General features: G+C 45.0%; 1 protein-coding gene across 1 annotated transcript in view; it reads left to right on the forward strand.

The window, feature by feature from the left end:
- The window catches only part of ROR1 (ROR family WNT receptor 1), a 173,215-nt gene that overhangs the window by 140,235 nt on the left and 5,516 nt on the right, over positions 1 to 27,464 (forward strand). The window contains exons 5-8 of the mRNA XM_086617361.1: positions 19,683 to 19,810; positions 20,996 to 21,313; positions 22,114 to 22,359; positions 27,188 to 27,399. Coding sequence (XP_086473487.1) covers positions 19,683 to 19,810; positions 20,996 to 21,313; positions 22,114 to 22,359; positions 27,188 to 27,399 — 904 coding nt within the window. The remainder of the gene's footprint in view (positions 1 to 19,682; positions 19,811 to 20,995; positions 21,314 to 22,113; positions 22,360 to 27,187; positions 27,400 to 27,464) is intronic.

Here is a 27,464-nt window from a genome sequence, read left to right on the forward strand (position 1 = left end):
GCTGCGATTTCCTTTGCGACGTTCCCGTGGCATCGTGGGCAGTGAGATGGCTGCTGAGGCACCAGCGTGTACAGTTTAGGAGGGAACACGCTTTTGGACTGCCCTGAGTGAGCAGAAAGAGATGAGAATGTCTGTGTGACTGTGATATAGAATTTAGGAAGCCACGTTTGTGTCTTGTATTAAATGAATTGGTTATAGACAGTATTCAAGTGCGTTTTATCTACGTCAAAGTGCTTACATACCTAAATACACACATTATCCAAGAATCCCAGGGTCCTTTGCCTCTTTGCCTCCTCTTATCTCCCAGACTACATATGGGAAACTGAGTCAGAGTAAGATGAAATGTGTGTTTCAGTTACCTTAACTTGTTTCTGCTACTTCAGATGCAGCTGAAGTCACCCTGGTCACCTTGCCTGGGTTTGACACCCTGGGGTGCTTCACCCAAGCTATTGCGTGTGTAGCCCGGAATGAAACAGGGAATTGAGCTCCATCTCCAGAGCCCCAAACCAAACCTGTGCCACTGGATTATTGTTCTTGTCTGCTGTGGCCGTGCGTCGTCCACTGGTTTTCATGTGAGCAACGCTGCAAAAATCCAAGTTTTTTGCCACAGAGCTCTTACTAATGACATTAAATTGTATTTTGTTATGCTGTGGTAAGTCTACAGAAAAGAAACTGGCCTGTAGTTTGGAGCAAGATTGACCTTAGAAAGTGCTTTTCATTTTTGAAATAAATATTTTTTACAGATTTTAGCTGAAGTGTTCTGCTCTTACCTGCCTGTAGTGCAAACAGAAAGCCCTTCTGTCTTCATGCAACACAAAGGAAAGGTATGACACAATATGGAGACATAGTTGTATTATCTGAAAACAAATGAGTTACACTGATGTCAATATTATTTTAAGTGGGGAGGGAGAAGAGAGTAAAGTACATTATGACTTGGATATGGGGAGCCAGAGTTCCCTAATGCATTTCTGTAATTCAAGGGAAAAGACAATGTGCTATTAAGAACTGGATTTGTTTTCGTTCTGTGCAGGATCACCCGTAGCAACTACATATGCAAATAAATGTTTGGTATAGAAATGGCCTTTGTGGAATGCTGCAGTCAGTATTTGAAGAATATTTGGACTTTTGTTTCTACAAGGCTTTAATACGACCCAGTTGCAAAGTCAGTAGCTCCTGATGTTGCACCCAGGATTTGTAGCAAGACCCCAGGGGACTGAGGGGGTTGAAACCTTGACCACAGAGTTTTGTTCCTCTCGTCCTGAAGCCAGCTTGTCCACTTACGAGCAGCACCGTTGCCTGCTCACCCTGCTCACCACATCATTTTCAAGCACAAGCCTACACCAGCAGCTTAAGTGCAGCATCCCGCTACACCCGGCTTAGTTCAGCAGCTGCCCTGGGGTACCAAGGGACGGGCACACGAGCTCTGCCACATCATTTCGTGGCAACATCAGTTCTCAGCTCTGTGTGGTGGCCTTCCTCAAGAGGTGGTAACACAGATCTTTGTGCTAATTCCCACTGCATATCCAAACGGAGGGGAAAAAAGTACATGCAGTGCCGTTTATACAGTGAAAGAGTTTCTCGTGGTACCCAGGGAGGGCAGGAGGGGGCAGGCGGGGTGAGTTGTGGGTGTATTGCAACCCATGGTGGAAGGGAAAATGAAAATATGAAATTGCCTTTACCTGCTTAGGAAGTGCTCAGCTTTCAGCATTTTGTGCCTTTTTATATTCAGCTGCTTTTCAGCATGTTGTTTTAGCCTGCTGCGTTCGTCCTGTTGCACTTGTTTGACCGTGTTTGATCCAGGCTGAGGGTAACACTGAAAGGTGAATTTATGCTGTTGTTACAAACCAGGCTCAGATACCTTATGGTCATTTTTTAACACTGTGGATCTAGGAACGTTTCAAATCCCACACAGGAACTGGGTGGGAGGGCTGATGCATAAAGTGTGGCTGGAGGATAGATTTTCCTTTCTCTAATTGGTGATTTTAGTTCTCAGCGTTTAAACAAACACTTAAAGAAATCCTGTGATTGTATAATTTGACCCTGAGTTACAGACCGTGTGCGTATTTTCCTGATTTGTTTAAAAAGGAGCAAAGTGAGGATCATTTTGAAGTTTCTTCTGTTTGGCAACAGAAAGGAAAAAAAAAAAATCAAGGCAGAAAAGTTGCATTACTTACCCCAATCATCTCCTTAGCCTTCAGGGTATTGTGTTTATGGGGATATTCTTTAACTTTTGAAAAAACAAAACAAAACAAAACAAAAAGATCCTTACACACAGTTGGCAATCTGTGTCTGACTAAGTCTGATAATAAAGTCGGTCTTGTGAGTTAAACCAATAGTCAGACCTGCCAAGTGTTGTTCCTATTAATGCTGTATATCCTTAATGTCACACAGAGGCCTTTTCCCACTGAATTCCCTGGCAGAAGTTGTCTGGGTAGGAGTTCAATCCATCCCAGGCCAGAGGACCTGTGTGCTACTAAGCTCCACATTAAGGCTGCAGCTAAGGCTGAATGGAAGAAAAAAAAAAGTGTTGGATTTTATTAAAAATATAATAAGAAAATATAAGAGCTATTTTGAGGCCAATCCAAAAACTCCTTCTGGAGCTACTAAAAGATTGCAGCGGCAATTTTGTCCAAACCGCTGTGTTTTTGAGGAACATTCCAGTTTTCAGAAGATGATGTTTTCCCTCTAAGACAATTCTCATCAAAAAAATCTCTCATTTAGCTCTAATCATAAGAGCAATTTAAATGACTTCCAAGGATTTCTTTGAGCCCAAAGGCTGTGAGGCAAGATCTGACAATTTTACAGTAACAATTAATTTCACCCTTCGTGGACCATGTCAGGTTAGGGTCGTGGCTAAACAGAGCCCGTCTTTGTGCTGCTTTATTTTGGAAAGGTCTTGCCCTGAATGTGTGTCTTGTCCTCAAAGAAGGCAAATAAAAAGTCATGGTTTAGTGTCTCTGATTCCCACGTGATTAGAGCTGGTTCGTGTTGTGCTTGGACATCTTATCCCACCATCTTAAAGTTTCTAGCAGAAATTATTGATCTGTGCTATTTACGTGTATTTGTAACACATGACTTTCTTCAATGGCCCTTCACCTAAGAGTTGCTAAAACAGAGATGGGTGCTGTTGTTCTGGGGAGGAGGAGTGTATTTTATGATGTATCTGAAGTGCCAGAGCCTCCTCCTTCCCTGGTCCCAGGCTTTTGGAGTTTTCTATTATATTTTGGGGAGTTGCTGGTCTATCTTAAGCAGTTGAAAAAACTACAACAAAAAACTGAAAGGTTGGAAACCAGCCTCCTTAATTTCCCTCCCCACCAGCCTGTGGTGGGATAAGATGGCCAACGCAAGACCTTGGTTTTGCAGGACAATACGTTACTTGCCTTTCTCTTCTCTGGCTGTTGCCTCCTTAATACTATTGCCCAGTGTGTTCTTTGTGGGGAGATGACTGTAAAGGTCTTTAGATGTAGGAGGAAAGAAGGGAAATTTTTGTACAGTCTGTCATGTACTTAACGATATGAAATGAGTTTTGGCTGTGATGGAATGAATTAAATGTGACTGAGTCAGAAAACTGACAAATGAAATTGTGAATCAGTCATTTTATTACGATTTTCTGAAAGAGAAAACTGAACTGTTGTCACATGGAGCAAGCATGTTTAAAAGTCTCATATGGTCTTGTTTTACTTAAAAACCTGCAACTTCTGGTGGTTGAATGTCCTTACGGTGCTTTCCTCGGCGTCTGGCAGTTTGCACAGCCACGAGAGTTGGTCGGGTGTAAGGCACAAAATAAAGAAATAGTCAAACGTTTGAGAAACCAGTTAATGCCTGAGGTTGTCTCCAAGGCCCAGTGAGATTCCCTTACACCGTAAGACCTTTAATTAGAAGGGAAATCCTACTTAAAGGCCAATAATGTTTCTGTGGTTGTAATAAAATATCCTGCATAACCAGGTAGTAAAATTTCAGTGGGCAAATCTCAATCTCTTTCTTATTTCATTCTTCTTTTACTTTTGTGTCCAGCTGGTGTCGATATTCCTTAAACAAATCCTCTTCTGCTATTCTCCCTTTGTGTTGATGGGGAACCCGTAACGGAGGAGCAATGAGGGATCTGTCGGAGGTTCCGCAGATCCTGGTGGCATGCAGTCGCTCGACTCGGCACGACTTGAAGCAGGTTTCTGTTTTCTGTGCTAGCTGCCTGCCTCATTACCAGCAGGCTGAAAAGTGAAGTAAGATGAAGCATTTGAAACATTAGGGTAGAGGAAATTCTGTGTGCTTATGGTAGGAATTATTTAAGAGAAGAAAAAATTGTAATAATTATAATAATTATGGTATAACAAACAAAGCGTGGGTGTACTGGAAGGGGAAGAGGCAGTGTCTGTGGCCTCTGTGCGATGGATTTGTTTCCTGTCCTAGGCTCTCTTTCACCTCCGTGAAAAATTGTCTCTGTCCATATGGAGCCCCTTTCTTCCTGCCCCCTTCCCGTGGGCACTTACACTTCTCCTCCCTCTTCAGATGGGCTCAGCACCGAACCTTTGCTTTTTCCCCTGATGAGACACCCCAGGGTGGGACCAGGAGCCGTGTGCTGGACCACTGCTTGTCCCTCGGAATGGCTGCCCCAGCCAAGAGCTGGGCAGCTGCAAAATTTCCTTCCTTAATCACGCCCCAGGTATCTTCAGATCTTCTGATTTTGCAAGTGGTTCTGTGATTATGGGGTGTTTCTTCTTCCACCTTGAATAGTGTCCTACCTCCCTAGGGCTGGCCCGGCGTGCTGGCTGCCAGCAAGCTCCTCCGCTCCTGGGGGAGGATGAGTTCAGGAATATTCCAGGTGCCACCATGCTCAGACGGGTCTCTCTTGTGAAGACCACCTGAAAATGAGCAATTTAAAAGGGCCACCCAATGCCATTGGCAGCCACGCTGTGATCAGCCAACGTCAGGAATGCTGTGAGCAAGAGCCCCGTGATGAAGGGGCTGTGAAAGCCCACGAGAAGCTGTAGGGAACAATCCTCACCCTGAACTAACAGTGCAGCTCCTTGTTGTAAGGATGTGTCAATCATGCCGCGCTCAGCTTCGGAGTTTACCCTGGGCTTCCGCAGCTTTTAGGAGTACCAGTAGTTTCAGTCTTGGGGCAAGTGTTTATTCAGTCTAGTAAAAACATGAAAATTGGGAATGAATCTGTAGTGACCCAAGGTGCTTTCGCTGCTGCCATATGGTGTAAAACCTTCAGAACGAGTTTTCCTATAAAGATAACATCACTGCACAGCCTGTGTGTAGTTACCTACTCAATCGCAATTTGTCTTACTTCATCACAAAATCATTAAGTGCGAGGAAGAAGATTATAAGGTGTTACATTATTTATCCTGATAATTAAAAACACACACGACGCTCTAGCTTTGGCCCTTCAAAGCAATAACCCCGGGCGACTTCAAATACTGTAAAAGGAGTTAATCATCGATTTCAGAATGTGTCAAGTTTATTGATCTTGTTAACAGGAAAATGTGTGTGGTTACCTCGGTGGGGAAGGAGAGCAGTTATCATCTGACCTGTGCTTAGTTGGATGCTATTATTGATGCCTGAGCCAACAGAGATCCGTGTTAAGCAAAAATGAATCACAAATGTTACCCTGCCGTAGTTTTCCAGGGAAATTTCTTGTGTCAGTAAGTTTACTTTGAATAAATAAATTTTCTCTCGGTCTTGATTTTGCCTGGGATGAATGGGCACATTCTTTTGCCGCAGTTAGCACCAAGAACACTTAGCAAGCCGATCCCCTTTCACGGTTCACAGCTAGTTTAGAGGTTTGAAGGTTTTAGAGGTGAGAAGAGACCATTGCAGACCTCCACCTAACCATCCCGGGGACTACACAGGCTGTAGGACTTCTCTCGGGTGTGTTGTGTTCCAGATCCGGTGGTTTTGAATTAACTAAGGCACATCCTTGGAAAAAAAACAAAACGAAGTGTCATGTTGATTTTATCTGTCTTCAACTTCTGAACGTGCTTGTGCTGTGTCAAGCCAAATGCCTTTGTAAGATTCTAAATATACAAACATTGTTATCTTTACAACCCAACTCTTGACTTCGCCAGAGCGCGTCTGAGAGGCCTCTTTTCCATAAGCTCCTGGGAATTGCCACCAGCTCTGTTACTGCCTCAACTCCTGCGTTGTTTGGGCTTCGTTTCAGCCATTCCCGCTGTTTTGTCTTGGATGGAGTCACTTGGGTCTTTCCGCAGTGCGGTGAGTGCCAGCAGTGCAAGGGCTGCCAGGCAGGCGGTTGCGTCGACAGCCGTGGAGGTATCATGGGGACGTTGTCTCTCCCAGTTCTTGGATTCAAGCTGTCTTGTCCCACCTGTGTTTAAAAGCTCTGGTTTTAGTAGGTGCTGTCTACTGTCTTCTTTAATTACTTTTCAAATAGAAACTATTTTGTTGTGTTTATATGATAAATAAATAAATGCATTTTCTCTTCGTTATTGACGGTTCCACCGTTTCCATCTTGCGAGAAACGAGTATGAATGATAGCAGAATCTCTTAATCTTGGACTTCAAGGTGTAGTAAAAGCCTTTTCTTTATTGTTTGCAGCTATGCTAGTTTCAGAAGTCTCCTTGTGTGATTTCAGCGTGTCATGGTAAAGTTTAGCATTTATTTAAAATATGGTGATGTCAATTTTTCCTCCTCAATGGAAGCACATTAGCCCAGGCATAAGTAGCAGATGAGGATTTGACCTTCCATGAGCGTACTGTCTTCTGTAGATTTGAAAAGAAGAAAAAAAAGCGAGAGAATATATTATTTTAGCAACGACAAATGTGAAGGAACAATCTGGAGAACGTTTACTTTGCACTGGGAGCTTTGTTTGGGGCAATAGTTGGCATCAGGAGCTGTGAGTGTTTCAGAGTCTGATCTCAGCTGTATGGGGATAAACCCAGAGGAACTCCATGGGTTTCTGTGGAGCTGCTCCATATTTTTCCTCACTGTTGAATAACACGGGAATGTTACTCCATCCTCAGCATACAAGGGGTTTTTGTGAGACAAAATAGGCAATCATGGTCTTGCTAAAATAAAGTTCCTCGGCTGGATAAAAGGAGCAATGGTATATAAATACCATTTGCTGTGATTTTTGTCTCACACACACTGTGTGTAAGTCACTTTGCTGCGTGGATGGTATGTGTGCATGCCTTTTTAAATGATGTTTGGCTTAATCCTCATTTAATTTTTTTATGCAGTTGTGAAATACATGTTTTATATCACCAGCCTGCGATAAGAGTTAGGATTGATATGAACCAGCATTTCACCTACTTAAAGATAAAAACCAGCTTTTAGATTAAGTACAACTGCAAAAATATGCCAGGACAGACTTTATTAAAACAAGGCTCTAGAAACAGTTCTATTATCTTAAATAATATTTTAAATAATATTTTTCCAGTGAGGGAATATGTAACATGCATATAACCTTATCAATACCAATTAATTTCAGAATTACAGGTGAAATTTTGGTGTCACGCGACTCAGCCCACCACGCCGTGCTGAGGCAAGTCGGAAGTCTGGCAGGCACACACTTTCTTACTGGGAAATAGTACAGTGGGTGTCATGAGTGCTCCCAATATAGTTTGCATCCAAGTACCCGAGTAATCGTGTGTAAAATGTCTTAGAAATTTGTAATCTGTTCACAGTGGGAACTTAGCATAAATGATTTCTAATGCAAAATGTGATCAAATTACTCTTCTCAGTTGCTGACACACTGGACTAATAAAATAAAACTAAATAAAGCAATTAGAATAGTTTTATTTGCTGGTAAATAGCAATAAATTGCATATCCTGCAAACTTGGACAAGTCCAGAAAAAACACGTACCTTTTCTTTCCTCTGCCACTTGAATCATAAAAACCACAGTGCTGGTTATGGGGGGAGGGAAGTGGTTTTTTTTCACCTTGAATACCAATTATTGGTTGTAAATAGGCTGCAAAGTGGCATATCTTACATGTTTTCTACAAACACCTCCCTGCAAACAAGCTGGGCTTTTGTTTTTTTTTCTTTTTTTTGGCTTTTCTTTGAGTTGCTCAGACCAAGGCTTTAAGCTTGTGGTGTTTCATCAAACTGGCTGGCCTTGCCACATGACATGTTTCCATCTTCTTTTACCACAACAAAAAATGAAAAAAAAAAAATGTAGGTCAGAATTTACTTAATAATTCTTTTAATGCTGTTGCCAGAAAATAGGCAGGAAGGCGTGTTGCAATGTGTTCACTCTTTTCTGGTAGCAGGAGGAAAAGGCAGTGACTGCTTTTTTTGTCCTAAGAATGAAAGTTTTCGAAGGGATTTGGCTCATTTCTGAGCAGAAAGCTGCCATTTTTACACAGTTCTTCCTTCAAATCCGGATTTTCAGAATTTAGGGCTAGGCACCCTTCTCAAGGCTGACTGAAACATGAATATTTTGGTCCCAAGACACTTTCTGAAGTGTGGATGCCTCGTGCTGGTCTGCGCAGCCTCCGCAGAGAGGCGTAATGCTTTTAAAGAAAACAAACAAGTTCTCCATGCCATGTCTGATTGCCATTAGGGGATGGATGGGCAGATCTTAATTTTCACTGAAGCATATTTTCGCTCTTGTTTGTTGTCTTAAGAAAGAGTTTCTTATCTCGAAAGGAATCTTTTTCACAAGACATTCTCAGTTTAATATAACTCACGATACCCTTTAAAGCAGACTGGCTATTCCCAGCTGAGGAGCCTCTATTTATGTGTGTCTGTCAGGAGCAGAATTTATGATAGACCTGCAAGTTATGTGAACTTTAAATGTTTTCACAGTTGTTAAACTTGACCAACTATTTCAGTAAGACTAACTGCCTAAAATGGTTTTGGACTTAACCAGCTACCCCCAGCCGAAGTATGACTATTATGCTCATAAACCCAGCAAGCCCCATGCTGCTCGTCAGGAGAGAAGAACGCTGTATTCCTACCTGGACATGATTCCTAAGAAGACCATTTAGAAAAATATGTTTTCTGCTAGTTTTTTTTAAAGGAGTATGGAATTTCAGATCGTCTTTTTCCATGTAGTTGCTCTCCATCCACTGTCCTTACTTTATAGTGCCTGGCCTCTCCTCTGTCCCATCGAAGCGAACCACAGATACGCCTTCTAGGGCAAGAGTTACTACATTGAGAGGAACAAGGCTACATGCCTGTAAAATTAGTTATCCACAACTAATTATTGGTATCTGACTTAATATTGGGGCATCTAACAGTGATGCACGATGCTGGGCAGGTACAGGGCTCATGCATTGGGGTACCATGGGCTGAAGTCCATGCCCGTGCCCCGGTGCTCAGACAGCCCTCGTGCACGCTGTGTGCTCCGGCATCTCTTTGGGGAGAACTCAGCAGCTTCAGCAGGATCCCTGAGCACTTTTGTTAAATAAAAGGAGAAGTAATATAAGTAATTTTTGCAGTGAGTTTGAGCTTATGGTGGATACTATTATTTTTGTGGCAATTGTGGACTATAGTAGTTATTGATGGGTGTAAATTTTTTGGTCAAATAATAGTTTAAGCAAGCCAACATTCTACGTATTATTTTTAATTAACTTGTGCTGAGGCATGTGTTTCACTTTTAGTTCAAGTGTCAGATTTGCGAAGTCTGTTTTTCATCATGCTTAAGGTTAAAATATTGGGTCACCAGAAGAAAGACCTATTTGAGTCACATAAGACAAATTAAATGTTAGAAGGAAGGAGAGGGGAGGGAGGAGCAGAAACAAAGCCATGACTTCTGAAAATAAGGTAAAGCAAGAAAGAGTTAGAGATAAAACAGGCTGCAGAAGTTCTGAAACTCCTTTTGTAGTGCTCAATATTGGCTCTTGGTGCTTACAAGTTTTTGTATTGGTTAGGAATAGTTCAAAGCTGTATTTGCAGTGTCCTGACGCCCAGGAAGGGCTGTTGCCCTCTGTAAGAAGTCCCTACCCCTGGGCAAAGAACAGTCTGCAATAGTTTTTATCAGGGAATAAACCAACTCTTTAAGACACTTTGCTGCAGAATGGGAAGTTTGGGTGTCCTTCCATAGGAGAGAAAGAAAAAAAAATGCTTAGGATGGAAAAACAGCTTGAAAATGAAGATACTTTCCCATGTTATTTAAATAGTCCGTGCGTTAATGCCATAAAAAGTTGTCTTTTGCTTTAGAGTAAATGTTTTTGATTTTGATGTTCCCAGTTGTGAATGTGGGTTATTTCCTGTGTATTCCAGAAGACTTGACAATCCTGTGGCAAAAGTAGGTGTGTATCATACTGTAGCAATAAAATCTCTTCTGTTGAACACTTGAGCAGTTTCAGTCGTTAGCAACGAATAAGCAGCTGTGAGACAGACAGGGATCATTAGCAATGCTGCCTGGAAAATTTAAAATGTTAATTTTTCCTTAAAAAAAGAACGTCTCGCACAAAAGAGATTTAATGTAAGGCAAACAGAAAGGTGTTACTTCAAAACCTTGTTATTATTCTTCACCCTCTTCTAATCACACGGCTTCAAAGTACCCTTGTCCCTGCTGTTTTCTCAAACCAGTGCACCTCAGAGGACCCAGCTCCTTCTGCATTCAAGCCTGGTTGTGCCACACGTTTGGTGTAAAGAGACTTTCTCGTGCGGTATCGGTTGCGTGAACGCTCGCTCTGAAACCCCATTATGCCTGCAGAGAGGCAGTAAAATATTTGGCAATAAAGCCCTTAATGTCCAGGTCAAGCCATTTGAAAGGTGACTCAAACTTGCCTGTATTTCTCTTATATTTCAAGTTTCTTTTTTTAATATATCACAGAGTTGCACTTTTCTGTATGTTATGAAGGGGGGGGAAAAATTGTGGGGGAGATGCACAGTGTAATCTGCAGTTTATTTAATTGGTCAATGAAGTCTAAACAACTTTCGTAACTTCATGTGACTACATAATGAATGAATTCCTTACTATTGAGGATTTTTATTGACTAGAGACTGAATAAGATCTAAGTATGTCCTTTGTGATAGGACCTGTTTGTAGTCCTACATACATCCTCCTGGCAGACCCCAGAGAGGCAGGAAGGTGTGTTGTTCTCCCCTTCTATGTCAAAAGGTGCCGGCCTCGTGCAGCGCCAAGCAAACCTGTAGTAACTCTCCCATTTGGAAATGCTGGAGATGGAGAACGGTCTCCGGGGAACATCAGCTTCCCGGTCAAATAGATCACTGAAATCCTTTTTGTGCATGTGAAAGCAATGAGATGTTTGTTTAAGGAGCTCCATGGGATCTGATGGCTTGATATCATGTGTACAATGGGAGCTGCACCGGGCTGTGATGGTTGGGCATGGGTGGCCAACGGAGATGCAGCAGTCAGGCTGTAGAACACTTTGAGGCTGCTCATAAAACGTGTTCAAAAAGGTCCCAATTATTGGGGATTTGGGCAAAAATCTGAGGGATGGGACCAAGGTGCTTAGACAGAGGAAATCTCTTCCCTTTGCCTGGCTCTTATTTCATGTCCAGCTTCCGGCACAGCGCCCGAGGGTTGCTTTTGCACCACGTAGGAGATGGATGTGGATGTGATGTGGTCTGGTCCTGTCCATCCGCTCCCAAGGGACATCAAACCAAGGACCTGACCCCCCTTGGAGGGAGGGGTCTGCTATCACTCAGGGCAGAGCGGCTGCAGCCGATTTATGGGGTGAAGCTGATGATGGTTCCATCAAAAACTCCTTATCTAAAGGTTAATGCCCGATGAGAGGCGGATAAGGAACGTGTGTGTGAGATCATTGCAGCTCCACGCGGCAGCCTGGGAAGAGGGAGTGTGTTTTTCTGTGCAGTACAAAGGTTTGATAGAAGAGGCAACGTTTAGCACTTGTAATCTTATCCTGCTTGACTGCTTTTCAAAAACATTTTACATTTTTTTCCCCTCTCCATCTAGAAGCTTGGCCAAAGCAGCCTTCCAAACGTAACCTGAAAATAGCTTTGTCAAACCAAACATAAGCACAAGAAGTTTCCTGCCATTTCCATAACTATGAGCATATGATTTGCAGTTCATCTTGAATAATGATGTAAGAAACCTGCCAGGAGAGATCCGAGCGCCGGATCCAAGGTTGTTTCCTAACCAGCTGCAGCTGCTGAGCAGGCACGGCCGGCTCGCGCCCATGCTTGCAGGGATGCCCGTTGGCTTTGCAGGAGGAATTTCGTAGGGAAGGGACTGTTATAAAGTGTTTAAGAGGAGAAAAAGAGTGCATCTCGGAGGCTAACATTCCAGCTAGTTTGTTTATTTTTGGTCAATACTTAGATCAAATTCATGGTGGCCGTTATTGAGCTTTTCTAGGCAGCTTTTCCTTCCCCAAAAGGAGTCGTTTTGATAGCGACGCTGTAAAACTTCCTTACGACGGCAAAAGAAAACCCGCCGGAATTGCTTCGGCGCATCCTTGCCAAGGGATTAATTGCAAGGGAGATGTATTTTATTAAGCTTCCAAAACTGTGGATGCTACCACGCTGCCCGGATGAGGTTAGTAGGAAACACATGTCAGCTCTCACCAGGGATGTCTGTGTCTCCGCACAGCCCGGCCTCCTTTCAGCACCGGAATCCTCTAACGAGGAGTGACTGGCGGAGGGGAGCGCAGCCCTGAGAAACGCTCAGACCACTGGCTTTGGGTAACTCTAAGATTTTGGAGGGGTCAGGGAATTTTGTCTGTCCCAGTTTTGGTGGGTGATGGCCGTAACGTGGCCTCAGCGCTGGCCCGGGCCGCTCGGTGCCATCCCACGTGCAAAACAATATCCCAAACTCACATTAATTTTGGATGCTTTACCCGTCTCTGGGTGGGAGGCATCGTGTTAAACCAGCTATCAGTGTGGAATGCGAGATGACAACTGGGTGAGTGGTTCCTTAGGCAGATCGTATTTGCTGATTGAATTTTATTATTGTTATTTTTACGATCCAGGTGTATCAGTGATGCTACGGGACTCTAAATTTGATGGTGTCAAAGGACAGCATTATTAATTTTTTATTTTATGCCTATGCTTTTCTAGTGAACCGTTTAAACCCTAGCTGCCCTGCGACTTTAAAGGGGTGTCAAAACAGCAATAGCTTGTATTGCACAGAACTTTTCCTTAAATTACGTAGCGACGTGCAAGTCGGGGCAATTCTCTTCTTTTTGCAAAGTCAAACGCAGCCCTCACGTTTCTGAAATATTGTCGTGAAGCAGAGCCAACATGTTCCCGTTTTCAAAGAGAGGCACAAGCAACTGGGTTTTGCTCTTTGGAAAGTGGGACAGAATATTATTCATCTGTTTGCTTTAAGGGACGTCTGCCAAATAAAAACTCTTTTCATGTTACTCTCTGTGAAGCTGGAACATGAGTAGGGAACAAAATAGAATTTATTTAACAATGTACAAATAATTTATACAGCATTAACACATGTACAGAAGGTGTGTTGGATATATGTAATAATAAAAATGATTTATTGATACACCTTGTAATTAACAGCAAAGTTTTCCAAGGCATGTTTCTTCCCTCCGTGCTGTCACCTACCAGCATTCATTATGAACTTGACTCCCCTAAAGGAACACCCTCCATAACTCCAGTTTTAGGCAGCAAATTTGTAAGTGCCTGATCCCAGGGTTGAGCAGGACCGTTTCGGTGCAGCTGTTGAGAGGGCACAGGGTGTCCCCCAGCACCGTGCGGATCCCCGGCTGTGCCGGGGTGCCGGGAGCTGAGCCATCCACTTGTTCTTCTGCTGTCCCACCACAGCAAGCAGCAGTTTTCCCTTGGCAGGGAAAGGGTGTAATGCACTTGGTTGTCTGAACTAGGCAACATTGGCTGCATTTTGCCATCAGTGCTCTGTTGTTGGATATAAATTATTTAGATATACAGCTCTGACTAGTTTAGTGCTACGGTAGAGCATTTATTTATTTTTAAGCAAGACGAAATGCCTTTCACTTTGTAAGTGGAAAAAAAAAAAAAGTCTGGACAGTCTTCACACTGAGCCAAAGCCATCTCCACTTGGTAGATCTCTGAGATAATGCAGCATTTTTTTTTGCTTTTGCTCTTCAAATTGGTAAATAGATCAGTCTGGCTTTGCGTGCACACCTTAATCCCACGCTGGTTTTACACAGCCAGCTTCCAGCGTCGCGGAATGTTATGATGTCCTTTCCCCTGCTGCTTTTATTAATCCTCACTGTCTCTATGTACACTCCCCTATTTTGGATTACCAAAAATTTGGTTACCAAAATAATGGTAATTCCATGATCCCATTTAACCAACTCACAGACCTAAGTGTAAGTATGTATCATAGCGGGCGGGTGTTGGAACAGGCATTGGGAGGGAGAGTGATGCTCCTGCCCCTCATCTTGGGACACTTGAAGCATTTGGGACTTTGTCTTCCCTTGTCCTACATCTCTCCTTTGCCCGTTTTCTGTCAAAATATCAAAATTAGTCCTGTATTTATGATTCTTTCTCATTGGGTACTCATGCAGATCCTTCTTAAAGTGAAAAAAAAAAAGGGGGGAAAAAATGCATAGGGTGAAAAAAAATGCATAGGGTGTGGAAGAAATGACCACACAATTACACCATCTTTGGAATATGTATTTTTAGTACATTGGATATTGTAAAAATAAATACAACATGATTTCACAAGGTTCAGTTTTGCTATTAATTTAATAAATCCTTCTAAGTGAACTCATGTTACAAAGCTTTTGCTAAACTAGGTTCCTGGAGCCGTTGTTGACATTTGCTGGGGACGTTGTTTAGATTCGGGCAATTTCTGGTAATTTCGGAAAAAACTGGCAAAGAAAAGGCAGTATGTTGGGAAGTGGACTTTGACGGAGAATCTGGCAGAAATGGTAACTACCTCCTCTGGAATCATGTTTACCTCTTCAATATGCCAAAGTCAGATGGGGTGAGAGAGGATATCCCAGACAGAAGAAGAGGATCTTGCTGTGAAGTTGGGTAACACGGAGAAAGCCGTTGGGAGGGTCTGAGTGAGAAGCAAAAGGAAGGAGGAGAGGCATGAACTTGCACTGGCCGTTCTTTGGTTTAGAGTTGGTTTATTATTTTGTGTCATGGTTTAACCCCAGCCAGCAGCTGAGCACCACTCAGCCGCTCGCTCACTCCACCCCGATGGGAAGGGGGGGAGAATCAGAAGAGCAAAAGTGAGAAAACTTGGGGGTTGAGGTAAAGACAGTTTAATAGGGAAAGCAAAAGCCACGCACGCAAGCAAAGCAAAACAAGGAATGGCGTCATATGGTGTGTGGAATATCGCTTTGGTCCCGGCTGTGTCCCCTCCCAACTTCTTGTGCACCTTCACCCTCCTCGCTGGTGGGGTGGGGTGAGAAGCAGAAAATGCCTTGACACAGCTCAGCAGTACCGAAAACATCCCCACGTTATCACCACTTTTCAGCACAAATCCAAAACGTAGCCCCGTGGTAGCTACTGTGAAGGAAATTACCTCCATCCCAGCCAAAACCGGCACATTTTGTTACCATTTCAGTATGTGAAAAGCTGCTGGTGGCCCAGGGTTGACAGATGTGAATAAAGAAAATTGAAGTGGGGGAAATGAACCCGAGTGGTGACAGTGAATTCTGTGTCAGTTGTTTGCAAAATTTTTGTGTGCTGTGACTTGGTCTCTGCTTCTGGCTCTGTCTGGGTGACCCTTGTTGAGACCTTTGCCGTCTTAAACTACATGTGAAGGAAAGGGTCCTTTTACTCAGGCAGGCACTTACTGATGTTCAGATGTACCTAAAGAGACGTGAAGTACCTTATTGTGGTGCTGATCCTTCTATGCAGCCTCTGGAATCCATAGAAAGAAAGATGCTGCTCAAGTTTGGGCTGCGTGAAGACCGAGTCCATCCCACGTCAACGTGGAGGCTCTAGGTTAGGTCAGGTTGCGTTAGTGAATTGATGTGGACGCCCTTCAAAGCTCTCAGTCATCAGTAAACTTTGTGCAATCAGGTCCTTAAAGACACCTGAGTATGGTGTAAATTCAATCCCTGGTACTATTATGACATGAAGCCAGAAGTATTGTCGCAAGGGGAACCACAGCGGGATCTAAATGCTCCAAGGTAAGCATCAAGGCTAGAAATATTTCAAGACCCAAACAGAAAACCGAGTGGAAACCAAATCTGAAAAGAAATAATCTTAAAACACTACAGTGCTGTATCGTCTGTCGGTCGTTAAATGGCCCCATCCTTTTGCTGTGGGTAGAATCGGGTCGGGACCGTGAAGCAGGTACTCGTTCGAGCAGTGATGCTGTGATTTGTTTACAAAAAGCACGTGAGGTGCACGAAATGGGAGCTGTGTCAAAGGAATCTCAGCCCCCACCCCGAGACACCAGTAGCTGCGTTTCAACACCAGCCGCCGGCGCGGTTGCCAGTTGGCAGCAGGAGGTGGGGAACGTGTTCAAGCCGCATAGGAGCTCTACATGCTATCGTGGGCTCTGGTTTTGGATGAAATGTCTGGTGAGCAGAGGGTGTTCAGCCTCGGCAGCCGTTCGTTCAGCGGGAGGTGGTCTTAGGTGGAGAGCTGGTGGCCGCCCCCCAAAAAGCATCACTGGGGAGCGATGGCTCAAGGAGCGTCCATCTGGCAGAGTCACAGCTGCGTTGACAGCAGCGTTGTCTCCAGGGCTGCCCTGGATATTGCTGGATACAGCTTTGGTTGTCCCTCAAGAACCAAAGGGATGCCCAAGGAGGCCCTCGATACTAGATGTGACCATTTCCATCCTGAGCCATCACAGAAAAGAGCTGCAGGAGTGAGGCAGGGGAAGAGATGTCATGAAGAGATGCAGAGGCAAGAGGGGATTTCGTGTGACCCTGAACGGCCGACGAAGGCTGATACAGAAATGGGGCCAGGGAGTGAGATGTGACCGCTTGTTCCTTGACCAGCATGTGCCAATAACTTCACCCCAGTGACGTGTTACCAGGATCAGGTACTCTTATTGCAGGAGCTGCTATTCTGAGCTCCTGATAGCTGTCAGGAGCAACAGATGAACCTGACAGCCCAGCACTTCCCTTCTTTACCACTGTGCCCCAGCGGAGCAGCTCTGGGAGCAGAGACCAGGGGACCGTGTCCTCTCATGTCTCAGGGGTCCTTCTGTCGTACTGTGATGCACCTGTTCCTTTAATTTGGGTTATCTTTCTGCCCCATTATGGAGCTTGTTTCCAAAACAAGTCAAAGTAATGCCTGCTCCATCTGAGCTACTAATCCCATGGTTTACCTCTGTGAGTTCCAGGCTGGCATGCAGCCCGGGTGGCAGAGGTGGTGGGATCCAGGCTCTCCTCTCTAATCTTCCCCTTCTGAGATTATCTCCAAAATCCTGCTCCTCCAGGCATTTCCATCCAGGTAAACTGGTGTCCCTGCTCCCTCGCAAGCCTCGCTGCTGCAGCTGTTGTAGGTAAACCTTTAGTTCAAAGGTGAGCCTCAGAGGTGATTTTGCTTTGTTGAGATGTTAATCACATTCCTCCTGGTTTTGTCTTCTCTATCTAGTTGTGTGCTTAAATTGCAATGCTTGTTTGCCTTCAAGGGCCTGTTAGGTGTAGTTTCTGAGTTAAATTCCACAATAAATGATAATTCATGTCCTATTGGGGAATTTATTGATTAGGTGATGGAGAACTGACCTCCAGAGCCTGCAGTGGCTATTGTGGTTTTTCGGCTGAGGTGTCAGCTGTTTCATCTTCTCTTCAAGAACCAACAGAGTAGAAGTATTTTCACCAGAGCTGACTCTACGCAGAAACACATGGATGTGGTTATATGTCTCTGTTTACATCTCAGAGTGTCTGTGTTGGCTGGGTACTATCCATTATCCCAGCATGCTCCAGTTAATGAAGAGTTTAATTGACAGTTTAAAGGTTGCGCTTTTGCAATCCACTTTTCAATGTACTTGGGAACATCTTGGGACCATCACCCGGTGAAGCCTGGATCCCTTCCTGTTGGTTTCTCAATTGATGTGAGATGTCTGTGGAAGGAGGTTTCCATCTCTACCATCCCTCTTCCCCACCCCCCTGTCTTCACAGTCATCAATGACTGTGGTTAATTCCTGGTGTCTGGCTTCTCCCTGTGAACTGGAAAACAACGCTGTGTGAATCCCGGGACGGTGCTCTGGAGCTGGTAGCTGAGGAATGCCGGGAGATGTTTGGGGTGTCCTGGAAGGCGATCCTAGCACTTCTTCCTGCTAATCCCATTACCTCGCCCCGGCCGCTGTGTCGGGCGCTGGGGAGCCCGGCTGGAGGCTGGCTGCTTGCTCCAAACCATGCACACAATGAAAGGGTGACTTCAAAGAGGTGAAATGTAATTTGCATTTCCAAGCTCTCACAGCCAAGGTCTTCAGGAGGGGATGAAAGTGTCTTTTGTTAAAACTTAATGGCAGAGTTGATTAAAAAAGCTCTGATTTTTCCCTATTAATGGCATAGTCTGATTCCGCTGTTGGGCTTTTGGCATCTGGGGGAGGATGGATTCCACAAAAAAAAAAAACAAAGCACACAAAGAACGTAACCTATTGCCTACACAGCTGTGTTCATGCTTGGGGATATTCCACTATCGGTTTTCCTAATTTGAGAGCCATCTAGTAGCTGTCTTAGGTGGGTACCAACATGAATAACAAAGAAATTATTAGCAATTTTTCCGTAAGTGTCTCCCGTTGTTGGGTTCCCAGCAAAGCCGTCTGCCTTTTCAGAAAACGGCTCCCAGGTATCTCCAACGGGATTCTCAAAGCGAGGAGGTCGAAGGGCTGATTCGTGCCGTTGGGTGCGTGTTTCAGTGATCCCGTCTGCAAACCCCTCCTCAAAACATCCGCAAAACTCTCCGTTGTGTGCCGGCACTTTGCTGATTATCTCTTCAAAACACGCAGTGACTGGACTGGTCTTCAGAGGTTTAGTAATTTCCTTTCTTTGCTTCGTTTGAGGAATACTGGCAAATATTTTCACATCTGGATTTCTGCACTAAATGTCTCCTATATTGCATAAACCAAAGCACCTAATGAAAGAAAACTGACTATTTAACTCCTGCCGTAGCTTTGGTTCTGTTTTAGCAATAACTGTTACCGCACTCGTGGAAGACTGAAGAAACATTTCCTATTTCAAGCGTGTCAGTGCTGGGAGTGGTTTGATTTTTCTACGTACACTTGAAATCCTGTCTCTGCTAACATGACTCTTCCTGCTACGTTTATCGATATTAAGTACAAGTTTGGTTCAAAGATAGAAAACAGCATGTTGAATAAACATAAATCTGTTTTTTCAGGCTGTTCATGTCCAGGCTGGGTATATTGCTGGGTATAACCCTCCGTCTCATGCAAAAAGCATTAATTTCATGCAACATTAATGCATGTTCTGTCCAACCTGAAATGCCACTACCTGTTTTCAGCAGGCAGCTGAAGTTTTTTCAAAAAATAAATATTCGAGATCTCGGTGATGAGAAGGATCTAATCCTTATATCCACTTTGGGATCGTTTGCGAGATACTGAAAAATACCTGCAGCAGTGTGGGAACCCTTCGAGGTTAAAATCAGCCAGGGCACAAAGCCCGTGCCGTGCCCCCTGTGCTTCCTAAAGACCCTATAATCCCTTATCAGAGGCTCCCAGCGGAGGGGAAGGCGACGCGGGGGCTGCCGCGCCGGGGGAGCATCGCCCGGAACGAATCGCGGAGCGCAAGGATGAGCCCCTGGCGTCGGCCGCTCGGGATACGAGCGCCAGCTCCCCGGAGGGACGTTTTGTTGCCGAGTTGCACGCCAAGTGTTTCACCCTTTTGTGTTTATGATTGGTTTCAGTGACGAGTATGAAGAGGACGGTTTTTGCCAGCCCTACAGGGGCATCGCCTGCGCCCGCTTCATTGGGAATCGAACCATTTATATGGAGTCTTTGCACATGCAAGGGGAAATAGAAAATCAGATCACAGGTGGGTAAAATACGCACTTGCTTCTTCCCCGCCAAGCTGTCTTTTCCCAAAAAGCTGCTAGAGTTTTACAAACTGCAAATACTATTTTTATTTGCTCTTTATCCTCTCTTGCTGTGAGCTTCCCCCAACAAAGCTCGCCCAGGACGCCGGCGTCGTGCCGTGTCGGTGGAGGGAGTGACCATCTGAGCAGCCTCCGTGGCTCTGCTGCTCCAGCTCCCCCGAAAGAAACTAAAATATGATTTTCCAAAGAGAAGGGGCTGTGTATCTACAGCTCAGAGTGGCTCAAAGGAGTGGCCAGCCTACCTTGTGCTGCTGTTACCCAAGAAGATTTTAAAAGTTGATCATTACGTGGTTGAGATCGGGTAGGAGAGCCGTAGGTGCTGCAAGAGGCTGCCTAAATGACTCAGCAAATAGTGGTTTTCTTTTACATTTAGTAAAGAACCACTTTTCATCATTTTTGTGGGAGATGCTGTGCTGATGAGGGTGCTGAATTCAAACCGAGGCCTCACAGATATCGTGATACTTCTCTATTTTTTTATATAAATTAATCTAGGGCAGATCCTAGCCACAGTAATCACATTCTCTATATTCAGATTTTCTCTTGCTGTCAAAACATTCCAAATTTCTCTCCCCCCTAGAGTGTTCTTCCTTTGCCTCCAAACACTGTCAGCATTGCAAAAAAAGCTTTTGCATTGCTCTCAGGGAAGGCCAATGGTTTCTCTACAGCCAACAGTTCATAACGTTACACCGTTTTGTTCGAAAAGTCATTTGGGATAGTAGGAAAGCTGACATCTTCCATGAAGGTACTGGTGCTGTCATCCTGCAGGAACTTTGGTTTTTACCTGTTGGGCAAAAGGCATCCAAATATTATACGACTTTGCAAACTGTTATAAATTATTTGAGGGGAAAAAAAAAAAAAAAGAAATATAATTAGGTTTGGGGTTTTGGTAACATGCTCGACATTAATCCCGTGTTGAAAACCAGATGTATTTTCTCTGTCAGCAAAATCAGTGTTGTTAATAACTTGTAATGTAATTAGTGCTCTGCATTTCTGGAAGGCCCGTTCATCACCTGAACATCTGAAAAGAATAGTCGCAATGGGAAGTGAGGGTTATACTGGGAAGGCAAGAGCACAGGAATAAAATTCCCACCGGGTTAAGTAAAATCCTTTTGTATATTTTACAGCTGCCTTCACCATGATTGGCACTTCCAGCCATTTGTCGGATAAATGCTCCCAGTTTGCTATTCCTTCGCTGTGCCATTACGCCTTCCCCTACTGCGACGAGACCTCGTCCGCTCCGAAGCCGCGAGACCTGTGCCGCGATGAATGTGAAATCCTGGAAAACGTCCTGTGTCAGACAGAGTATATTTTTGCGAGGTCTAATCCCATGATCCTGATGAGATTAAAGCTGCCCAACTGCGAAGATCTTCCCCAGCCAGATAGCCCCGAAGCTGTCAATTGTATCCGGATTGGGATTCCGATGGCAGATCCCATAAATAAAAGTAAGGGAAAACCGTCTGTGCCTCCGTGCAAAAAGCACCGCTGTGAAAAGGTTGGCAGTGAGGTTGGCTTGTGCATCAGAGCTGGAGCTGGCGCTGGGCTTTAGAAATTCAGGAATACTTTTCCAGCTTTTTCTTTAGCTGCCCATGGGCTCACGCGAGATGCTGCCTGTTGGTTTCAGATCTTTTCTAATTATTCCAAAAGTACGAAACAGTGGCAGCATCAGCATTTGAATACAGAGGAACAGGGGTAGCTGCAGCCTCCCCGTCCTCCCACAGCACCCTGATGTGCTCCAGCAGGACCGTGGGTGCAGTATAGGGGTGCTCATCAGGAAGAACATGTATAGGGTCCGGGGCCAGGGCTATCCCTGCCTAATCCAGCCGAATTTTAGGCATCAGCTGAACTCACTCTTTGATCAGGCTGGGCTGCAGCCTGTTCACAACCCTTATCCAACTGAATAGTCAAATATAAAACGTGGCTCCCACAAATTCTCCACCTTCGTAGGAAAATAATGGCTGCAATTCGGGTTCCCACTGTAGTTTTTCCTTCTTTTGTGTATCTTATATTAAAAACGCTTGGCATAAGCTGTTTTTGATACAGAAGCATAAGCTTTAAATCCTCCCAGGAATGTGAATGCAAAGCAGCCCCTGCCTTACAGCCGCAGCAAATTGGGAGCCCGTGCTCCCAAACTGGGTTTCCCGGCCCCGGGCCAGCAGCAGCACGCTGGGGCGGGGGGATGCCAGCAGCCACCACCAACTATGACTTTTTGGGTTTTTTGTTTTGTTTTGTTTTGTTTTTTCAGATCACAAATGCTACAACAGCACAGGCGTGGATTACCGGGGGACGGTGAGCGTGACCCGGTCGGGGCGGCAGTGCCAGCCGTGGAACTCGCAGTACCCCCACACCCACACCTTCACTGCCATCAGGTACCCCGAGCTCAACGGGGGCCACTCCTACTGCCGCAACCCGGGCAACCAGAAGGACGCCCCGTGGTGCTTCACCTTAGATGAGAACTTCAAGTCTGAGCTTTGCGACGTCCCAGCTTGTGGTAATTACTGACCTTCTTTTGTGTTTCATAGAATCATAGAATCATAGAATGGTCAGGGCTGGAAGGGACCTTCAAAGGTCATCTAGTCCAACCCCCCTGCAAGGAACAGGGATATCTCCAACTAGATCAGGTTGCTCAGGGCCCCGTCCAACCTGGCCTTGAATGTCTCCAGGGATGGAGCATCCACCACCTCTCTGGGCAACCTGTTCCAGTGTTCTACATTTTGGAACAAAAAGGGAAACTGTTTTGTTACATCCCTACAGCCATCCTGCAAAACAGGAGCTCGAGAGGGCTGTGCCCAAAGTGGTTTTTGATCCTGAAAAGGAAGCTGTAGGAGAAGGTAACTACAGGGTTTGTAGCTAAAGCTACAGCATCCCCACCCCGAGGAAACCTTTGAGCACTCACTGTCCATGCAGCTGGCAAAGTGGTGGCATGAAAATACTTTATTAGGGAATACGTGAGCACTCCCCAGAAGGTGAAGAAGCAGCAGTGCGTTACCAGCCCGAGCATCCTGGGCTTTCCAGGTTGCCATTACCTTTTTGCAAGGGCATGGAGTGATAGGACAAGGGGCAATGGCTTTAAACTGAAAGAGGGGAGATTTAAATTAGATCTAAGGAAGAAATTTTTCACTCTGAGGGTGGTGAGGCACTGGCACAGGTTGCCCAGAGAAGTTGTAGCTGCCCCATCCTTGGAAGTGTTCAAGGCCAGGTTGGACGAGGCTTTGAGCAACCTGGTGTAGTGGAGGGTGTCCCTGCCCATGGCAGGGGGGTTGGAACTGGGTGGTCTTTGAGGTCCCTTCCGACCCAAACCGTTCTGTGATTCTATGATTCTGTGATCAATACGACTCCTGAGCCCAAATGGAATCGGATCACAGAAGTTGCACTGTTGACACTGACCCACAAAGTGGTTATAAAACGTTCTCCATTTCGCTTGGTTTATTAAGAGCCGTTTGAATAAATGCAAACCTCAGTTAACAGAGCTCAGGCCTTGTTTAAAAAGCAGAGATGATCTTGCCAGACCCTCTCAGCTGTATTTTAAGTTTGTGTTTACAGAACTGCCTTGGCTGCATTTTGGTTTTGCAAAATGAACAAAAATGGAAATTCAGCTCTCATTTTATTCTGCTTTTCTGAGACTCAGGGGAAGTGAATGGAAGACCTGAACAAATGGTTCCTAATTGTTTTATCTGCATTTGAAAATAACAATATTGAGAGCGTGCCAAGAAAAAAATACAGCTATTTGCATGGACATGCCAGAAATGCACCCAGAAATGTTCTGGAAATTCACGGTACAAAGTTTTACACAAAATTTTATGTTGCCTACAAGTTGTCCCAGTAACATTACCTTTCCCCTTGGAAAAGAGATACCTTTTGATGTTACTGTTCGATAGCCATAACCAAATTAAATTATTTCTGGTTATGGCTATGAACATTCCTGCAGCGAGACATGTTCTGAGCCTGCTCCAAAGTCTTTTTCAATTAATGGAAAGATGGGAATCAATGCCAAAATGGGATCTAAATTATGTTCTTACTGAAAGACTAGACCAGGGGAAAGGCAGACAGTCTGGGCTATATCATGTGCATCTCAAACCCTCTCTGAAATTCATATACGCTCTTTAGACTCCTGTATCTCTTTTACTATTATTTCAGTGCATTTAACTTCAGTTATTTTTCTTGTTAATTAGCCACAGTGATAGATTGACTACCCAAGAATAATTTAATCTGTATAAACTGTTCCGAAGATCTTTTTCAGCCCTTCCAGTACGAAAATCTGGGTCCAAGTAGCAGTGAGCAGGACTCCCCTTAGCGTATGGTCGGCCCTTGGCTCTCCATCCCGGGAGCTGCACGGCTGCAGGCACAGACCCCGGGGCTGCTCCGGGTCCAGAGATGTAGCTCAGCCCCAGGGGGTTTGGGCAGCTGGGTTTGGGCCAGCTCAGGGGTCTCGGTGTGCCCACCACCAATGATGCTGTTGAGCTCCGTGTACTCCACTGCACTGGCGCTGTACGACCTCTCGGCCATGTGCGTTTTGTGTTTTCCATGACTTCTGGATAATTAAGAAATTCAGAGTTGATGGGGGTGCTGCTTGCCAGGCCCCCTTGAGATGGGCTCAGAGATCCCAGGACTGGCTCAGTCTTTTTTTTTTGATCTGAACTAGCTGAAAGAAGGACGCTTTTGGACGTGTTGCAAAAGTCTGTGGTTTGAACGTTTTACTAGATAATAAATGAGATAGGCTGGCTGGCTCGAAGGATTCCTAACAAGGGGTTTAATTACCTCTTACCACTGCCTTAAATGGTCCTCGCTGTACAGCTGGGATTTATGGTGTTATTGTTCTAAATACAGACCAATAGAGCTGTGTCAGGTGAGTAGTAATTTAATTGTTCAATGCTAATCTGCATATTAAAACCAAAATACCACGTGGGACTTGCATTCTGCTGGTTTTGCACTGGCTGAAAGAGCCATTTCAGGCACATTTTAATAAGTATTGTGCATTCTGCCTCACCAGGACATGCCTAGATGGGAAATGGATTTAATTAGGGTGGCTCCCAAGAAACCTATTAGCCTAATGAGGCTTCAGGGTAGGAGCTGCTACTTAATAAGAATAATAATTCCCTTTGACTGGAGCAGCTCAGGTGATGAACTAGTGCCCAGGTCTCCATCTGCCTCGTGCTGCTGCTTTCTTTTTCTTTCTTCAACTGTATCCTTCAGTTGTCTCGCGAGCCGCAATAGATTCGTTTCCTAAAAGTTTGTCAACCTGAGTATAGGAAGATGTGAAACATGGAGCAATTGGAGCATGAGGCTTAGCAAAAACAAACACAAGAAGGTTTTGAAGGAGAGGGGAAAGGCACCGATTGTGTGTCCTTGCGAGAGGGCAGCAGCTCCGGAAGGACACCCGTGGTGGGTCCGCGCTGGAGAGCCGGACGTTCGCTGAAGACGGGGCGAGAGCACGTGATGCCCTTCTGCTGGGCACAGGCAGAACGTAACGGGGACGGTGCTTTAGTCCTCTCTTGTTTCCCAAAGGCCGTAGAAATTCTTGGACTACCTCTCCTCTCAATTAAAAACCAGATGGCACAACTTAATCTAAAAAGAATGGCCCAAAAGGAGCGTGGGGGAGCAGAAGGACAGCACGAGCCTGTAAGAGGAGAGGGGTTATGCAAAGCGACATCCAGAACCGTTTGAACTTTGCCTCTGTCACAATTTGGGTCAAACCCAAGCTTCAGATCAAGTTCATGTTTAATTAAGCACATAAAAGATATCTGTGTGGGCTGCTAAGCACTTCTACAAATCCAGCCTGGAAAACACAGACAAACAAACCGAAATGACCCTGTAGGAATAATAAAACATTCCCCGTTCCACCAGAATCAGCTAAGCCTGGTGCTGCTGCAGACATTTGCCATCTCCTGCGGCCATCAGGCCTGCAGCTCAGGGTGATCTTCAAAGCTCCCGGGGTGCCCTGTAGTTAGTGTGTTAATCTGTGCGTAATTATACCCTAAATTTTATGGATGCTCCTGGGAAATAGCAGAGCAAAGCAGGCTGCAGCGTCCCCGTGCTCACAGCAGTCCCGCTGGAAGGTATGTCCTTGTCACGCCAGGACGTGAGCTCCTTCCCGAAGCTTCTCCCTCCTCTCCCTCTGCACCTTTCCTCTAAGCCCTGTGAAAGCAGAGCCGGCTGGAGGGAGGCGGGTGCTGGAATCCCAGCCGTGCCTGAATCCCGGCCGTGCCTGAATCCCGGCCGTGCCTGAATCCCAACCGTGCCTCGCTGGGCAGTGGTGGAAGAGGGTTTCACGTTTCTAAAATTGATCACTCCCTCCCTGGCTGCAAAGAGAGGTGTGCGCGGAGGGAGGAAATATTGCACTGTTAAATAAACCAGCTTCCCAACCTCTTCTGGATCCTTCTTTTCCGTCCATGCTCTTCTAGCATTCCTTTCTGCTCCGATCGCCGTGTCCTTTGTGCCCGCCTTCGCCACCTTGCTGGGATGATGTGCTATTAGTGTGTAGTTGGTAGAGGGGTGGGTTTTCCCCTTAGCCCATGAATCCTATTAAGACCAAGTCCTCAGTATAGTAGAGGGTTTTTTAAGATTTTGCTACAGCTTTTGTCTGTGTTTAGACTTTTTGAACCCCGTTCCTGCCTTTCTGGGATAAAAACCAGGACCGTTTTCTCTATTTCTTGCTGTTTCCATACATTTCCTCCTGTTTCCCAGGTGTTCTCCTTTTTTTCTGCTCTAGAGACCCTAATTGTCCTGCTCCTGCACCTAGACTTAACTAGAAATTGAGTTTTCAGTTGTTCCAGTGCCCTGGGTGACCACACAAGTGCTTTGGCCAGTGCTAGGAGATGTTGGGAACAGGAGGCTGGAAATAAACAGGGGGATAAAACCATCCTTTTTAATGGCTCCCCACATTTCTGTTGGATTAAGGGAACTATGGCACCAAAACCTAATGTACATATTAAAACAAGGAGTCTATAATCCCACCAGAGCCGTTCTTCCATAAGCTGTTTTAGAAATTAACTTTTCTGTGGACCCGTATTAGACCATTACTTCATTTCACCCCAAGCAACAGCCACCTCACAGTATTCAGCTGTTTAATGACCATACGTAGGTTTGAGCTGACGTGCTGCAGGGAAGTTGTTCCTGGCCATTCTGTGTTCCTACAGAAATGTTACTCAACAAAATTAATTGTTCCTTTAATGTTAAGGAATAAAACAGCATTCAAAGTGGATCGCAGTAGCATTACCTGGATGTTTTATTCTTAATACTTCTAGTTGGCCCAGGGATGTGTTTGACTCTGTCGGATACTTCATTTGTTGTTTTTTGTTTTGTTTTGTTTTCTGAACCAGATTATAAGGATTCCAAGGAAAAGAATAAAATGGAAATCTTGTATATCCTGGTGCCAAGTGTTACTATTCCCCTGGCCATAGCCTTGCTCTTCTTCTTCATCTGCATCTGTCGCAACAATCAGAAGTCATCCTCCCCTCCCGTTCAAAGACAGCCTAAACACGTAAGAGGACAAAACGTGGAGATGTCGATGCTCAACGCCTACAAACCAAAGGTAATCCCTCGTTTCTGCTTCGGCATTTGCTGTCTGTAAAGGCGGGGAGTGAAATGCTTTGATCA

Source organism: Tauraco erythrolophus, chromosome 10, assembly GCF_009769465.1.
Source record: "Tauraco erythrolophus isolate bTauEry1 chromosome 10, bTauEry1.pri, whole genome shotgun sequence".
In the NCBI taxonomy this organism is placed as follows: Eukaryota; Metazoa; Chordata; class Aves; order Musophagiformes; family Musophagidae; genus Tauraco; species Tauraco erythrolophus.